Source organism: Mytilus edulis, chromosome 10 (assembly GCF_963676685.1).
Source record: "Mytilus edulis chromosome 10, xbMytEdul2.2, whole genome shotgun sequence".
In the NCBI taxonomy this organism is placed as follows: Eukaryota; Metazoa; Mollusca; class Bivalvia; order Mytilida; family Mytilidae; genus Mytilus; species Mytilus edulis.
In genome coordinates, this window is record NC_092353.1 from 66,601,372 (window position 1) to 66,620,271 (window position 18,900).

General features: G+C 33.2%; 2 protein-coding genes across 2 annotated transcripts in view; one reads left to right on the forward strand and one right to left on the reverse strand.

Moving 5' to 3' along the window:
* The window catches only part of LOC139492278 (uncharacterized), a 43,591-nt gene that overhangs the window by 19,033 nt on the left and 5,658 nt on the right, over nucleotides 1–18,900 (reverse strand). The window lies entirely within an intron of this gene.
* The window catches only part of LOC139492276 (uncharacterized), a 45,257-nt gene that overhangs the window by 3,388 nt on the left and 22,969 nt on the right, over nucleotides 1–18,900 (forward strand). The window contains exons 4-11 of the mRNA XM_071280493.1: nucleotides 1,586–1,810; nucleotides 6,518–6,580; nucleotides 8,201–8,339; nucleotides 8,945–9,045; nucleotides 9,722–9,921; nucleotides 11,836–11,950; nucleotides 13,023–13,162; nucleotides 14,198–14,359. Of these exons, the coding sequence (XP_071136594.1) occupies nucleotides 1,586–1,810; nucleotides 6,518–6,580; nucleotides 8,201–8,339; nucleotides 8,945–9,045; nucleotides 9,722–9,921; nucleotides 11,836–11,950; nucleotides 13,023–13,162; nucleotides 14,198–14,359 (1,145 nt within the window). The remainder of the gene's footprint in view (nucleotides 1–1,585; nucleotides 1,811–6,517; nucleotides 6,581–8,200; nucleotides 8,340–8,944; nucleotides 9,046–9,721; nucleotides 9,922–11,835; nucleotides 11,951–13,022; nucleotides 13,163–14,197; nucleotides 14,360–18,900) is intronic.

The window sequence follows — 18,900 nt, forward strand, 5'->3', positions numbered from 1 at the left end:
TTTTGTGACAAAAATGTCGGTTATTGATTTGGGGATGTAGGGCGGGCGGCAATCAAATGTTGTCCGTGCATTAACTCATGAACCGTTCAACCAAAGCTTTTAAAATTTTAAAATGTTATTACTGACAACTATACGAAGGTCAAGTTTAATAATGGCGATTTTGACTTTTACCATTCAGGAGTTATGGTTCTTGAAAGATTGAAAAATGGAGTTTCCAGTCGTGTCCGTGCATTTATGCATGAACTGTTCTACCAAAGCTTCTGAAATTTTAATATGGTGTTACTGATGACAAAATAGAGGTCAAGTTCAATAATGACGATTTTGACTTTTACCATTCAGGAGTTATGGTTCTTGAAAGATCGTAAAATGGTGTTTCCATTCACGTTGTTGCATTTACTCATGAACCATTCAATCTAAGCTTTTCAAATTTTAATATGTTGATACTGATGACAAAATGGAGGTCAAATTTGATATTGACGATTTTCACTTTCACCATTCATCAGTAATGGTTCTTGTGATATTGCCAGGACACAAATAAATGTTAATAAATCCGGTTTGCTGTCGTTGTGACAGCCTCTTGTTCTTCATATTTCCAAAGAAATGATATACTTTACGATATGTGATGTTTATTCTGTTTGTTTTTTTCAATACTTATGTTGTTACTCTAACATGAAGTAGAAAGATAATAATTTGAAATATTTGTGAAATGCACATGAATCTGCTGTCATACGACAAAGTACAGTATTCTTAAATCTGTCATGCTAAAACCAAAGGACACAGAAATCTGCATCTTAAATATTTTAACTTTTAATGTGAATGCGTTAATTGATACAATTTATAATTAAATACCATATATTACCAGAATTTGAAATTAAGTTATCCATACTTAGGGAATAGCTCATAGTTTGATATTAATACTTAATTATAAACTTTAATCATGAGGTTGCAAGGTAGAAGAAATTCTCTATAAGCAAATTTTACTTGTGTCATCTTACCTGAAGAGGGTACAACAATGTATATAGAAATTTTAAAAAAGTAACTAATTTTAAGTTTTTCTGAAATTGACATATGATCTAGGTGTAACTTTCTTTGTACTTGCCAGGTTGCTGACTCATTGATTAATTGTTGTTTGCTGAACATTTGGTTACAAATATTTCATCAATTGTTCAAGGTATCAATTTACATGAGGGGGAGGACAGGGGTAAGGGAGACAGGGAGAAAGGGGGTAGGAGAAAGGAGAAAAAGTTAGAGAAAAAAATAAAATATGATAAAATAAAATATCTCTCTTTTTTTCCGGTAAATTAAAAAAGTAGGAGAAAGGAGAAGAGGGGTGGGAGAAGGGAGAAGGGTACCCCCTGTCCTCCCCCTCTTACATGGTTTATATGTATTCAAACATGTATGAGGGGGGGGGGTCGGAGGGGTCCTAGGGGTCCTGATCCCGTAATCCCCAGCTTATAAACATGAAATCCTGAGGCCCCGAATATAAAAAAATTAAAATCCAGAACAATACCCAGCTCAAAAACACCTGATCAAGGAGTCCCGATACAAGTCTGACCCCTCCTCATGTATCATTGATGAATTTCAGAGAAACAGCCAACAGTCCCTGACAAAGATGACGAAACAGTTGAAAAAGAAGAAGATGATGAGGATGATTTAGAGAGTCAATCTGACAGTGAAGATACAGGCCTTCCATTAAATACAGGAGATGCTGTAGAGGACCAATCAGATGAAGATATGGATGAAGAAGAGGACGAAGATAATGAGGAAGATGGTGATGAAAAAGAAGAAGACAATGAGGAGGAATCTGAAAGTAAGATATTATTATAACCAACTTTTTTGGGTCATGGTGAGTTGGAAAGTGTTTGTTTGTATGTTTGTTTGTCGGTCAGTTTGTTAAAACTTATTTTTTATAAGAAGGGTTTTGTCAGGAGATGGTTTAGTACTTTTATCTGGCTTTATACATCTATTTAGGGTTTTAAGTTATTGCAAGCATTCTTTAATACAGTATATTTTTTTGCTTATTTAACGCTTTTCCTGTACTGGTATTTATAGTACGTTTTATTAATGTATTTGATTGAGATTTAAAAGGGGAAGAAGGTAATCAACCAGTGCCAATTTTTCAAGTCAGGAACTAGTAGTATGACATATCTGGCTCATTCTCTAATTTCTCTATATATATCTCATGTACAAGTTGCCTTGCTTAAAATTAACATGATTTTTGATAATCTGTCCAACAATCATCTGTCTCAGGAACAACTGATTAGATTGACGTTTGAATGGTCAACAACTTTATAGTGATCACTTTTAAAGTGTGAGTGCTTTTTGGATCTGTACCTGTTTTCGATTACTTTGAATTTTGAGTTGGGGTATGCTTAACATGCATGACATTATGTGCAACTTCTTTTCATGCTAGACTATGAGTTTATTAAGGTGGTATGGGTGTCTTTTCATGCGAGACTATGAGTTTTATTAAGGTGGTATGGGTGTCTTTCTTTTCATGCTAGAACTAAACACATTTATTCTAAAAACAGTTGTTGGCATGACACGGGTTATGTTCTTCTCATATATGTTATGATGGTATGATACGAAACCCCTAACGGGAAGGATTGTGCCTGATGTTCATATGATGAAATCATAATCTTTCAGTCAGTTTAATTGAAGTCTGGAGCTGGCATGTCAGTTAACTGCTAGTAGTCTGTTGTTATTTATGTATTATTGTCATTTTGTTTATTTTCTTTGGTTACATCTTCTGACATCAGACTCGGACTTCACTTGAACTGAATTTTAATGTGCGTATTGTTATGCGTTTACTTTTCTACATTGGTTAGAGGTATAGGGGGAGGGTTGAGATCTTACAAACATGTTTAATCCCGCCGCATTTTTGCGCCTGTCCCAAATCAGGAGCCTCTGGCCTTTGTTAGTCTTGTATTATTTTTATTTTAGTTTCTTGTGTACAATTTGGAAATTAGTATGGCGTTCATTATCACTGGACAAGTATATATTTGTTTAGGGGCCAGCTGAAGGACGCCTCCAGGTGCGGGAATTTCTCGCTACATTGAAGACCTGTTGGTGACCCTCTGCTGTTGTTTTTTATTTGATGGGGTTGTTGTCTCTTTGACACATTCCCCATTCTCAATTTTAGACTATGAGTTTTATTAAGGTGGTATGGGTGTCTTTTCATGCTAGACTATGAGTTTTATTAAGGTGGTATGGGTGTCTTTCTTTTCATGCTAGACTATGAGTTTTATTAAGGTGGTATGGGTGTCTTTTCATGCTAGACTATGAGTTTTATTAAGGTGGTATGGAGGTCTTTCTTTTCATGCTAGACTATGAGTTTTATTATGGTGGTATTGGTGTCTTTCTTTTCATGCTAGACTATGAGTTTTATTAAGGAGGTATAGGTGTCTTTTCATGCTAGACTATGAGTTTTATTAAGGTGGTATGGGTGTCTTTCACCAGACTATGAGTTTTATTAAGGTGGTATGGGTGTCTTTTCATGCTAGACTATGAGTTTTATTAAGGTGGTATGGGTGTCTTTCCATGCTAGACTGAGTTTTATTAAGGTGGTATGGGTGTCTTTTCATACTAGACTATGAGTTTTATTAAGGTGGTATGGGTGTCTTTTCATGCTAGACTATGAGTTTTATTAAGGTGGTATGGAGGTCTTTCTTTTCATGCTAGACTATGAGTTTTATTAAGGTGGTATGGGTGTCTTTTCATGCTAGACTATGAGTTTTATTAAGGTGGTATGGGTGTCTTTTCATGCTAGACTATGAGTTTTATTAAGGTGGTATGGGTGTCTTTTCATGCTAGACTATGAGTTTTATTAAGGTGGTATGGGTGTCTTTCTTTTCATGCTAGACTATGATTTTTATTAAGGTGATATGGGTGTCTTTTCATGCTAGACCATGAGTTTTATTAAGGTGGTATGGGTGTCTTTTCATGCTAGACTGAGTTTTATTAAGATGGTATGGAGGTCTTTCTTTTCATGCTAGACTATGAGTTTCATTAAGGTGGTATGGGTGTCTTTCTTTTCATGCTAGACTAGGAGTTTTATTAAGGTGGTATGGGTGTCTTTTCATGCTAGACTATGAGTTTTATTAAGGTGGTATGTGTGTCTTTCTTTTCATGCTAGACTATGAGTTTTATTAAGGTGGTATCGAGGTCTTTCGCCACTATGAGTTTTATTAAGGTGGTATGGGTGTCTTTCGCCATCTTTGATTGTAAAATACAGATAATCCAAGATCCAGGTTTTCAATCAAGTTAGCAAAATGTGATGCAGGAATGCAGATAACTAATGTGAATTTTCATTTAAGGCCAGAAAAAAATATATGTCTGTTTACGGTTACCTGACCGACCCTAAGCCATTTTATTTCCTTCGTAAAAATTTAAAGTGAAAAATTAATAGAACTTGTGTCAACAGCGAAGTAAGCGTTGCTAATAAATTTAATCAATTGCCTGATACATCCCAATGTTCACAATTGTGAATATGACAGCTGTTTTAAAGAAACGTGCAACTCATGTAATGAAATAAAAACTTATCCGCCATTTTTTCCAGCTAATGACCAAGGGAAATAATCCAATCGTTAAAAATACAGGTAAACTCCGCCCATGGACCACTTGGACCACAGCAAGACGGACCGCACAACTCAAAATCATGGCGCAAAAAATAAAATGGAAAAAAATAATAAAATAGAAATACCGACCTACCTACCCTATTTATTTTGATCAGTGTTCCAGCTAGGCCGTTTTCAGAGGGCGCAGCGCCCGCCCTTTCCCGAGTGCCACCCTGTGCCCTTTTTACAGTTTCCAGGGCGCCCTGCCTTTTTTGAAGATCGATTGTATATTATTTTGTTCGTATTGATATGATCCGCTAATTACTAATTTTACCTAGCGAAAAGTTTATGACTTTGTTTAGGACCCCAAGCTAATCAACGGTTACAACTGGTGTCATAATCTGTTGTTATAGGTAATCCGTATATCGGATGGGTCATTAATAATCATCAACATTAATTCATTCAAATAGAATCGGTCAGTCGGCAATTATCTTTGAAGAAATGTATGTAAAACAACTTTGGCACAATTTGCAATGTTTACCGTAGTTTCATGGAGAAAACATAATGACAAAAAGTTGAATACCATAATCAACTCGTTGCAGACATCGTGTTATTTGTTTTCCATGAAATAAATAGCAAATTCACACGTATTTGTCATTGACTGCCCTCATTTTTATACGAAAATAACAAAATCGGCCGCCATATTGTTGATCATATAATTTACATCTTCTACGTACTGTTTATAATCCTCCAAAGAAGGAGCACACCCGAATATTGAAAGATAACTCAATCTGATTTTTTCCTAGCATTGAGTAACCCACTTAACATATTCTAAAATATATGTCTACATACTTTTTGCTTAAGAAAATATATGTTTAGGTATTTTGAGTTATGGGAATTTAAGTTAAAGAGGGTCTTAGTAGCAGTGTTGGTAGGGTGCCTTGGTCATCTTTTTCTGTATTCTTTATTTTTAATACAATTTTTCACTGTTGCTGTATCCTAACATTGTTCATTTACTGAGCACAGCTGTTTTGTGCTGTATTGCCATTAGGCATGAGGTAGACAGGTGAAACTGGTAAAGTGTGTCAGACCATAGAAACAGAATGAAGCAGGTCACCTTTCAAAACATACTGCATATAAAGCTCAACTGTGCCAAGCAACGATCTAAAAACTTGTGTGACAGGCTGCTTGACAAGTTTTCAGCCTAAAAAGTAGAAAGATAGAGTTCTATATGGGCCTATGATGTTGTTCTTGTATAACCAGTGATTCAAAGAATAAACACAATGATTGATAAATATCTTTATTAAAACATGGCATGATGCCCTTTTCATATTATCATATCACGCGTCAAATAACCTTTTTCAGGATTGGCACCCTGCCCTTTTGAAATCCTAGCTGGAACACTGTTGATGATGTAACATATATTTTTATTTGGCCTAAAGAACAAATTTATAAGATTATTATTATAAATTTTATTATTTCAAAAGTGTAGATTATTATTGCTTGAATTTTAATGTTTTTAAATAGGCATTTTTAAGGGGAAGTAAGTACCTCTGAAACAGTTCATTTTTCTGAAGGAATCTACATGGAATTTTGTTATTTTGAGTTTTATCTTCTCATATTTTATTTACAATTCTATCATTTAGTTTATCTTTTAATTACATAATGATGTTTTTTCCTGTTTAATCCATACAAAATGTGTAATTTTGTCATAATTTGTAGCTTTTTTAAATTAGACTCCCATACCACTTTAAGTAAGATTCTTGTCCAAATTTTTAAAGATGTTTTAAGCACAATATAGATAGAGCAACTCGTTTCATTTAATTTTTGAACAATATTAAAGTACCCTGCTGGATTATTTTCAGCTGAAGGCTTAAAGTTATGAAATTATTGAAGATGTCATAATTTATCATAATGTGGTAGAAATGTTCAAATGAACAAACTCTTATTTTTGTTTTCAGGTCCAAAAAAGAAACAAAAGGCAAATTCAACAGAGAAAACAGAGAAACATATAAAAAGCACATGCAAGTTGATATTATGACAACATAGGGTGACTGATGTTTTGATAAATTCTAAATGTTATTTTATGACATAAGATGGATGAGGACAGAGTTGTCTCCCTTCATTGAAAACTTTAAAGTCAAATTTGAAGAAAAAAATTGAAATGTTTTATGTACATGAATGACTAAGTTTAACTTTTAAAGAAGTTAACATAAACTTTTTTCAAAAGAAAATCCTTTATATTATAAAAATCTTCATAAATATATGGATATTGAATTATTGACTTCCCAAACGCTAATTGGCCGATATTTTCCCATATACAGTGACCTTAACCCTTTCGCTGATGAGTCCCGGTTTACCGGGATTCTCGCTTCAGACAGCTGACGATGAGTCCCGTTTTACCGGGATCGGAATACCTCTTTTATGTTTCCCGCTCAAAACAGTGCAAACATGAGTTATCTTTCTTTGATGAATACCCGGATGAAAGTGTAAACATGGCGCTTCCGTTTGTTGAAAACCGTGTCAAAATCAGACAAAATTTACGGAATTTACGAGAATTTGAAATGAGGGAACATTTTTTTTGAAAGAATATGGAAGAATTGAAGCCAAACTAGTATACTTTTTTGACATAAAATGTCGTTTTATATACAAAACACTTGGAATGGACATCGTTCAGTGTGAGGAATTTGTACAGCCTCATAAAATTTTTCAAAATTTTGCCGTTTTGGGTTAAAAAATTATGATTTTGGGTCTTAGAGCAGAATTTTGAGAATTTCACCTAGATAATGCCGAAAATTTGAAAATTTGAATATTTTATGAAGAAAAAATTATCAAAACATGAACAAAACTGTGAACATGGTGTTAGTGAATAAAATAAATACACAAATAACTATAAACAAGTTTTTATTGACATTTATTATGAAGATCTCCCACTTGAGTAAACATAGCCAGGGAAGCCATCGTCTCAGAGTAGCTTCTGTCTGGGCAACAATCGGTGAAAGGGTTAATATTTTATTGATACTATATTTAATACATCCAAATTTTAAAGGACAAGTTCTATGTATCCATTGTTTCCCAAATACAAGAACTCATTCTACCACCTTTTAAGTGAATTTAAAACTTGACCAGCCTACATTATATTTTGATGAATCAAAATACTTTGGTTCGTTAAAGAAACAAAATCTGACTTTTAGTAACATTTGATTTTATCCTTGAAGCTATTTTATTATGATTTATAGTATAACTAATCGCCGTATTTGAATATAAAAAATAAGACAACGCGTGACCGAACGACGCATGGATTAAACGAGTGCGCAGCACGAGTTTAATCCATAGCGGCGTTCGGTCACAAGTTGTTTTATTTTTGATATTCAAATACGGCGATTAGTTATACTTTTTATTACATTGTCAAATGTCTTTTTTTTTTATGAAATTAATGAAGAAAATGTAAGAAACTATGTTTTTCCTACGCATTCCTAATTTGTTTTGATCCGACAATATCAACGTCTTGACAACGCCTATTGTTGTATGACGTCAGAGAGTGAAATAACCACGTTTATTTCACATGTGAAATTATCGGTTTTATCTAACTGGGAAATCAATGTAATTCATTGCAACCAATGTAATAAATTGTTTTATTGTAGGTTCTAAGAATATATTGACAGAGTCCATGTTTTCATCATTAGAGGTCTGTGATTTGACACAGAAAGGAGTAGAGGATATGGGGTTTTCAAACATGACAGAAATTCAGGCTAACTCCATTCCTCATCTGTTGCAAGGGAGGTTAGTTAACACACATGTAAAACAAATTAGGTTCAGTGGCGGATCCAGAACTTTTTATAAGGTCCCGCTGACTGACCTAAGGGGGGCCGCTTAGTCATGCTTCAGTGATTCCCTATATAATCAACCAAATTTTTCCCAAGAAAGGAGGGGCCAGACCCCCTGGACCCGCCTATGAGGTTATCTCCATTCCTCATCTGTTACAAGGGAGATTTGTTAACAAACATGTAAAAAAAAATTAGGTCATCTCCATTCCTTATCTTTTGCAAGGGAGAAGGTCATATTCTCAAAGAACTTTGGGTCAACTCAATTTCTTTATAAGTTCATTAGAGGTTGGAAAGAAGCATGGGAACAATTTTAAAATCATCATGCCTTTTCCTTTATTGTTGCGTGATAGGTTCATGGATGTTTTTTAATAATTACCAATAGTAGTCGAAATAAAATAAAAAAATCTACCTTCACATAATATCCGTTGGTTGTTTTGGAAATTTTAAATTTATTATAAAGTGCAAACAGTCTGTTTAATTCCATGAATTAAAATTTCTATGTGACTAAAATCTTACAGAAAACTGTATTTTTCAAGTACTATATTTGTTGTTTACTTCTAGGGATCTAATGGGTGCTGCCAGAACAGGAAGTGGTAAAACATTAGCCTTCTTAATTCCTGCTGTAGAACTCATGTACAAGTTGAAATTTATGCCAAGAAATGGTAAATATTATAATAAGTATGCAAATATAAGTAATTTAAATATTGATGCTGATAGACAGAAAAAAACACTGCTTTCCCAAGAAAGTAATGTTTTATTACAATAATGATGCCTCTTATAAAAGTCTTAAACTGTAAATTTATCTATATATCGCTAAGTTTAGGAGGTGAAAAGATATTGAAACAAGGATATTCATAGTAAGAAATTTTAAAATCTAATGAACAGTTTGCCTACACTGTATTGAAATATGTTGTCTGGCTAGAGTTCTCCTGATCTTTCCCATCATGCAACTCGTTCATCATTTAGGTTGCCAGTGAAATGGCAGATATTTTCTCCCTTTCTAATTTTAGTCCGCCTTTTGTAAAAATAATAAATCATCGTTACATGACATGATACTTTATGAATAGTTTTAGACAGTTCTAATTCAATACTTTGTAAAAATACGCTATATCAGGACCTAAAATAACATTTAATTTTCTCCCTACAATATCATCATGTCAATCACTACAACTTCACAATAAAAAACTAAAGGAAAGGTAGGACACCACATACTTCTTTCTTGAAATAATAATAACCCTGGGGTATCTCAAAAAGTTTCTTACATGATTGAAGTTTTGAATGAGAAATAAGAAAATAAATTTGATTGATAAACATTTATTTGTTTTATTTTGTGAACAGGAACTGGTTGTATAGTTATCTCCCCTACTCGAGAACTATCCATGCAGACATTTGGAGTACTGAAAGAGCTATTAAAGTATCATTGTCACACATTTGGATTGATTATGGGTGGAACAAGTCGACAAGATGAGGCAAAGAAGCTTGCCAAAGGAGTCAATTTTCTAGTTGCAACACCAGGCAGACTACTAGATCACTTGCAGGCGAGTTTACTATAGATACTTATCTCTTTATACATTACAATTTGGATCAAGTTAATCAACCATTGAAACCATGACAAATTTGGTTTTGTTTCAAATTTTTCAGAAACTGTGCAGTGTTCTAGCAAGGATATGAAAAGGGCAGGGTGCTAGTCAGAAAAAGGGCAATTTAACACGTATATGTCATTGGAAAAAGGGCAATTTGACGCGTTAATGTCACTGAAAAAAGATTAATTGTTTAAGCCTAATTATACATTTTAGTCCTAACTGTATTAATACATGTATTTCTATTTGAAATTTGTTAATGTTTGGCCTAATTTAAAAAACATTTAAAATTTAGGCCATTTTAACCCTTCATGAAACCTTCCCCTTTAAGCAATTAAATTGAAGTTTGAGATAATCATGTAAATATATATTGCTGTGTAATGTTTCCAAAATTTCAAAATGTTTTTCTCTTAAAACTCATATTTTCTAAATATTACTTTAATAGACCACTTTCAAGTTCATCCGTCACCGGAAAAAACTCGTCAATTATACGCGCCTTTATGACATTTACCAGATAGAGGAGGTCACCTGTATCCCTGCACTATTTACGTTCATCAAGCGTCTTAGTGATCGTCATTGTGCAGGATAAACTAGAAATAATGGTTGTTCTGTAGGTACTTAATGACAATTCCCTAATGACAGCAATGCTGGTTGTCAATTTTGAGAATTCAATTTGCTGAATAATTCGTACAATATAGAATTATAGTTTTCCAACCACTCGCTCAACATTGTAATGGAAGTGACGATGCCCCTAAACGCATAAATGACGTTCACTAAAACCAGAGTTTTTGACGGAATTGCATCGAACTTGAAAGTTGTCTATTGATTGATAAATCAATTAATGGAAGTGAAGATGCAAAAAATAGCTTTCATAGTATTTATTATTTAGATGTTTTAATGTAAAAATAATTGAAAGTAATATTCTAATATGCATTTGCATTTAATTTGTTATAAGTTAAATATTTTTTCTGAAATAAAACATAAATTTAACAAGAATAATGTGATAGGTGTAAAAAAGAGGAAGTAACTCATTTGTTTTTTCAAACATTTTTAAGAAAGATACGCAAATTATTTATGACCTAAAGCTAAGGTAATTGATGTTAATTAATAATTTTTTTGACACCAAAGCTGTCAAGTGAAGCCATGCACTTAATGGGTTATTTTTTGGACAGTTTGCACAGCCAGCTGAACTTCCTGTACATGACAGAATTACGAATTTGCCGGTTTTTCAAAGGCAGAAATGCTGATATTTCTGCTATAAAAAGGGCAGGGCGCCAGATAAACGACAGAAAAAAGGCAAGGGCGTCAATAAAAAAGGGCAGGCACTGCGCCCTGTTCAAACTTTCCAGCTAGAACACTGTTACAGAATTAACTATTAAAATTAGAATTAAAAAATGTAATATAATTGCTAATGAGAAACTCGCCACCAGAGACCAAATGACAAAGAAGTTGACAACTATAGGTCATTGACAGTCTTCAACAATGAGCTATATCCGTCCTGCATTGTCAGCTTTTAAAGACCCTAATATAAGAAATGTAAAACAATTCAAGTGAGAAAACTATTGGCCTGATTCAGGTAAAAAACAAATGAACAAAATACTAATATGATATATATCAACAGACGACAACCACTGAATTACTGTCTCCTGACTAGGGACAGGCACATACAGAATGTATGTTGGAGAGGGTTGGGCCTAACCTGTGGTGCATTGATGTAACAGTACAAAAAAGGAAACAAACTATAAAAATCAGTTGAAAAGGATTTCAAATCTGATATAACTATATTTTTTTATTACTAGATCTAAAAAAGAAAGCTTTCTGTTTGTCTATATATAAACAATTCTATTGTAAAAATCAATTGTTTTACTTCAGAATACAGCAAATTTCATGTACAAGAATCTACAATGTTTAATCATTGATGAAGCAGACAGGATTTTAGATATAGGTTTTGAGGAAGAAATGAAACAGATTATCAAATTATTACCAAGTAAGTCTAAAAAGCATATCATGAGTAGTGTTTCAAAATAGTATGGATTCAACTTAGTTTTGTGGAAAACTCATCCTTGCATTTCTTATATGCTTTGAAACAAAAACAAAAAAGTGAATGCTACGAAACAAATTTATATGTGAGTTTAGACATGTTAGTGAGGCACCAAAAGAAAGAAAAAAATCAGTCTCAAAAGACTAGTTTTTCAACTTACTTCAAATTTAGAGTAGTTTTGAGTCTTACACTGTCAGTAATACTATTATCGACATACTGTGGATTCGTTTATTTTCGCAATTATCAATTCTTGTGGATTGAGGAAAACTTGCATTTTTATGGAAATTTGATTTTGTGGTTTTACCAATCTCTGCAAACAAAGCCTATGCGAAAGGAGTAGGTCCGGTAAGGGCCTATTTTGGCCTCAATTTTCATGTTCATCTAGTGAAAGGTTTTAAACACTTAAGTGTCTACTTCAGTCGATTCAATCAGTTTGTGTGAAAAAGTTGAACTCATTTTGTCATTTCAGACGCTCATATTCATGTTTAAAATGGAAAATCTATCAAATATGCCATAATATGTTACTTTTCAGATAGTTTTTGTCAAAATTGAAAGTGGCCGCATCCGTGTTCATCCTCAACCTTTATATATGTTATGTACTACCATCAAATACAACTTGCATTTAGATATTAGGAATGAACACGAATGCGGCCACTTCCATTTAAGATGAAAACCGTCTAAAATTTAACTCAAATGCTAAAATTATGAAGATGACTTAATGGTGCTAGTACCCGATATATGTGCATTGTATTGTCAAAAACAGATCATATTTATGTAGCAGAAGTATTCTACTTTCAAATAAATAGCTAAAAGTTTACATTATAACAATTTTGTAAAACTGATATATTTTGGGGCCAAAAATGGGTTTTACTGAACCTACTCCTTTGTAATTTGTTGAACATTTGAATTTGTGGTTCACTTGTACCCACAAAATATCCATGACAATTGGTATCCAACTAATAATAAGAAATCCACAAAGGATTTGCTATTATTAGTTTCCTTGTGAATTGTTTTTCAGAGAGAAGACAGACAATGTTATTCTCCGCCACACAGACCAGGAAGATAGAAGATTTGGCTCGTATATCCTTGAAGAAGGAACCATTATATGTAGGAGTGGATGACAAGAGGGAGAAGGCTACTGTTGAAGGATTAGAGCAGGTTGGTTATCTATATTCACTAGCCAGTCAACACTGAGGTTGTGAGTTCGAACCCCGCTCGTGAAGATGCACTCGACTCCAATCGTAATTGACTAGGATTGTCAGTTTTCCTATTGAAGGTTGATGGTCTGATCCAGGCACTCTGGCCTCCTCCACCAAGAAAAAGCCCATATGCGGTGCTTTTAAAAAGTGGCGTAAAAACACCAAAAATCTAAATCTAATGTTATTTATATTTGTGATATTTTCATAAACTTATCTTTAGTTGCTGATAGTGATTAACAGACAGTCAAAATTCTAAACAAAAACTAAATTCAATTAATCAATCCTGACATCACACAATCCTCCCAACATTGTTAGACTAAAACATGGACCTTGTAATTTTGTGTACAGGGGACCAAAGTCAGTCCAGTAAAAACATTGCATGTAGTCAATTCCCGTTTAAATGTCAGTCTTGCAACAGCAATGTATGAAACACATTATTCAGTAGCATTGTCTAGTTCAAGACTTTAAAAAATATGCATTTGATAATTCAAAATTTAATTCCAGAGTAAGGCTTGAACAATCCAAAGATTGACAACAGTTACCCTAAAATATTCCTTTGGGATTATCCATCTTTTTAAATATTGCCATCAAAATGTATCATTTCTCTTTATAAACCCTTTATTCGTAAGCTATCTAACTAATGTGCAATACCTCCTATTATTGCATAGTAATATAGTATTTCCCACAGAAAGTAACCAAAAGTTAGCGTGCAATAAATTCTGATATTTAATATTGCACTAGTGCAATAAATCTTCAACATTCATGACGTCATCAACGACAAAATCTTAGTTTAAACCAATTTTTACTTTCAAATATTATATTTATTGCTATACAACAAAAGGGTTATTGCATGAATATTGGGGAATATTGTCCTGAGTAGAATTTTTATATTGCATGAGCTTGCAATATAATATTATGAATTTAGAAATGTTGAAACTGAAGCTGTTATTATTAGTGCATACTGGATGCTGAGGGTGCTGTTATTTATTTTCAGGGCTATATAGTGTGTCCGTCAGACAAAAGATTCTTGTTATTATTTACATTCCTTAAAAAGAACAGAAAGAAGAAGGTGATGGTTTTCTTCAGCTCCTGCAAATCTGTTAAATATCACCATGAACTCCTGAATTATATAGATCTACCAGTCTCCTGTATACATGTAAGTTATCTGTTAAATATCACCATGAACTGCTAAATTATATAGATCTACCAGTCTCCTGTATACATGTAAGTTATCTGTTAAATATCACCATGAACTCCTGAATTATATAGATCTACCAGTCTCCTGTATACATGTAAGTTATCTGTTAAATATCATCATGAACTCCTGAATTATATAGATCTACCAGTCTCCTGTATACATGTAAGTTATCTGTTAAATATCACCATGAACTCCTGAATTATATAGATCTACCAGTCTCCTGTATACATGTAAGTTATCTGTTAAATATCACCATGAACTGTTAAAATTATATAGATCTACCAGTCTCCTGTATACATGTAAGTTATCTGTTAAATATCACCATGAACTGTTAAAATTATATAGATCTACCAGTCTCCTGTATACATGTAAGTTATCTGTTAAATATCACCATGAACTCCTGAATTATATAGATCTACCAGTCTCCTGTATACATGTAAGTTATCTGTTAAATATCACCATGAACTGTTAAATTATATAGATCTACCCGTCTCCTGTATACATGTAAGTAATCTATAAAATATCACCACGAACTGCTGAATTATATAGATCTGCCCGTCTCCTGTATACATGTAAGTAATCTATAAAATATCACCACGAACTGCTGAATTATATAGATCTGCCAGTCTCCTGTATACATGTAAGTAATCTATAAAATATCACCACGAACTGCTGAATTATATAGATCTGCCCGTCTCCTGTATACATGTAAGTAATCTATAAAATATCACCATGAACTGCTGAATTATATAGATCTGCCAGTCTCCTGTATACATGTAAGTAATCTATAAAATATCACCACGAACTCCTGAATTATATAGATCTACCAGTCTCCTGTATACATGTAAGTAATCTATAAAATATCACCATGAACTCCTGAATTATATAGATCTACCAGTCTCCTGTATACATGTAAGTTATCTGTTAAATATCACCATGAACTCCTGAATTATATAGATCTGCCAGTCTCCTGTATACATGTAAGTTATCTGTTAAATATCACCATGAACTCCTGAATTATATAGATCTACCAGTCTCCTGTTTACATGTAAGTTATCTGTTAAATATCACCACGAACTCCTGAATTATATAGATCTGCCAGTCTCCTGTATACATGTAAGTAATCTATAAAATATCACCACGAACTCCTGAATTATATAGATCTACCAGTCTCCTGTATACATGTAAGTAATCTATAAAATATCACCATGAACTCCTGAATTATATAGATCTACCAGTCTCCTGTATACATGTAAGTTATCTGTTAAATATCACCATGAACTCCTGAATTATATAGATCTACCAGTCTCCTGTATACATGTAAGTTATCTGTTAAATATCACCATGAACTCCTGAATTATATAGATCTACCAGTCTCCTGTATACATGTAAGTTATCTGTTAAATATCACCATGAACTCCTGAATTATATAGATCTGCCAGTCTCCTGTATACATGTAAGTTATCTGTTAAATATCACCACGAACTCCTGAATTATATAGATCTACCAGTCTCCTGTATACATGTAAGTAATCTATAAAATATCACCATGAACTGCTAAATTATATAGATCTGCCAGTCTCCTGTATACATGTAAGTTATCTGTTAAATATCACCATGAACTCCTGAATTATATAGATCTACCAGTCTCCTGTATACATGTAAGTTATCTGTTAAATATCACCATGAACTCCTGAATTATATAGATCTACCAGTCTCCTGTATACATGTAAGTTATCTGTTAAATATCACCATGAACTCCTGAATTATATAGATCTGCCAGTCTCCTGTATACATGTAAGTTATCTGTTAAATATCACCATGAACTCCTGAATTATATAGATCTACCAGTCTCCTGTATACATGTAAGTTATCTGTTAAATATCACCATGAACTCCTGAATTATATAGATCTACCAGTCTCCTGTATACATGTAAGTTATCTGTTAAATATCACCAGGAACTGCTGAATTATATAGATCTGCCAGTCTCCTGTATACATGTAAGTTATCTGTTAAGTATCACCATGAACTTCTAAATTATATAGATCTGCCAGTCTCCTGTATACATGTAAGTTATCTGTTAAATATCACCATGAACTGTTAAAATTATATAGATCTACCAGTCTCCTGTATACATGTAAGTTATCTGTTAAATATCACCATGAACTCCTGAATTATATAGATCTACCCGTCTCCTGTATACATGTAAGTAATCTATAAAATATCACCACGAACTGCTGAATTATATAGATCTGCCCGTCTCCTGTATACATGTAAGTAATCTATAAAATATCACCATGAACTGCTGAATTATATAGATCTGCCAGTCTCCTGTATACATGTAAGTTATCTGTTAAATATCACCATGAACTCCTGAATTATATAGATCTACCAGTCTCCTGTATACATGTAAGTTATCTGTTAAATATCACCATGAACTCCTGAATTATATAGATCTGCCCGTCTCCTGTATACATGTAAGTAATCTATAAAATATCACCATGAACTCCTGAATTATATAGATCTACCAGTCTCCTGTATACATGTAAGTTATCTGTTAAGTATCACCATGAACTGTTAAAATTATATAGATCTGCCAGTCTCCTGTATACATGTAAGTTATCTGTTAAATATCACCATGAACTGTTAAAATTATATAGATCTACCAGTCTCCTGTATACATGTAAGTTATCTGTTAAGTATCACCATGAACTGTTAAAATTATATAGATCTACCAGTCTCCTGTATACATGTAAGTTATCTGTTAAATATCACCATGAACTCCTGAATTATATAGATCTGCCAGTCTCCTGTATACATGTAAGTTATCTGTTAAATATCACCACGAACTCCTGAATTATATAGATCTACCAGTCTCCTGTATACATGTAAGTAATCTATAAAATATCACCATGAACTGCTAAATTATATAGATCTGCCAGTCTCCTGTATACATGTAAGTTATCTGTTAAATATCACCATGAACTCCTGAATTATATAGATCTACCAGTCTCCTGTATACATGTAAGTTATCTGTTAAATATCACCATGAACTCCTGAATTATATAGATCTACCAGTCTCCTGTATACATGTAAGTTATCTGTTAAATATCACCATGAACTCCTGAATTATATAGATCTGCCAGTCTCCTGTATACATGTAAGTTAGCTGTTAAATATCACCATGAACTCCTGAATTATATAGATCTACCAGTCTCCTGTATACATGTAAGTTATCTGTTAAATATCACCATGAACTCCTGAATTATATAGATCTACCAGTCTCCTGTATACATGTAAGTTATCTGTTAAATATCACCAGGAACTGCTGAATTATATAGATCTGCCAGTCTCCTGTATACATGTAAGTTATCTGTTAAGTATCACCATGAACTTCTAAATTATATAGATCTGCCAGTCTCCTGTATACATGTAAGTTATCTGTTAAATATCACCATGAACTGTTAAAATTATATAGATCTACCAGTCTCCTGTATACATGTAAGTTATCTGTTAAATATCACCATGAACTCCTGAATTATATAGATCTACCCGTCTCCTGTATACATGTAAGTAATCTATAAAATATCACCACGAACTGCTGAATTATATAGATCTGCCCGTCTCCTGTATACATGTAAGTAATCTATAAAATATCACCATGAACTGCTGAATTATATAGATCTGCCAGTCTCCTGTATACATGTAAGTTATCTGTTAAATATCACCATGAACTCCTGAATTATATAGATCTACCAGTCTCCTGTATACATGTAAGTTATCTATTAAATATCACCATGAACTCCTGAATTATATAGATCTGCCCGTCTCCTGTATACATGTAAGTAATCTATAAAATATCACCATGAACTCCTGAATTATATAGATCTATCAGTCTCCTGTATACATGTAAGTTATCTGTTAAGTATCACCATGAACTGTTAAAATTATATAGATCTGCCAGTCTCCTGTATACATGTAAGTTATCTGTTAAATATCACCATGAACTGTTAAAATTATATAGATCTACCAGTCTCCTGTATACATGTAAGTTATCTGTTAAGTATCACCATGAACTGTTAAAATTATATAGATCTACCAGTCTCCTGTATACATGTAAGTTATCTGTTAAATATCACCATGAACTCCTGAATTATATAGATCTGCCAGTCTCCTGTATACATGTAAGTGATCTATCATCCTATACTGCTGCATTATTGAGTTACCTGACGGCCTACAGCTACACATAGCAATCACTTCTGTAATGCAATTTTTGGGTAAAGATTGCATGAAATGCGATCAAAATCCTATGTTACTGACTTGATATCTAAATCTTCCAAGGCTTACCACTGCCTTTTTGATACACAAATATAGTGCATTGATCATAACATTCTATACATCCTATCCATGAAAATTTCCAAAAATTTATCTATGTAATCAAGTCACAGAATGATGTTACACCTGTCAAGACAATTACATCACTTTTGCAAGGTGCAGGA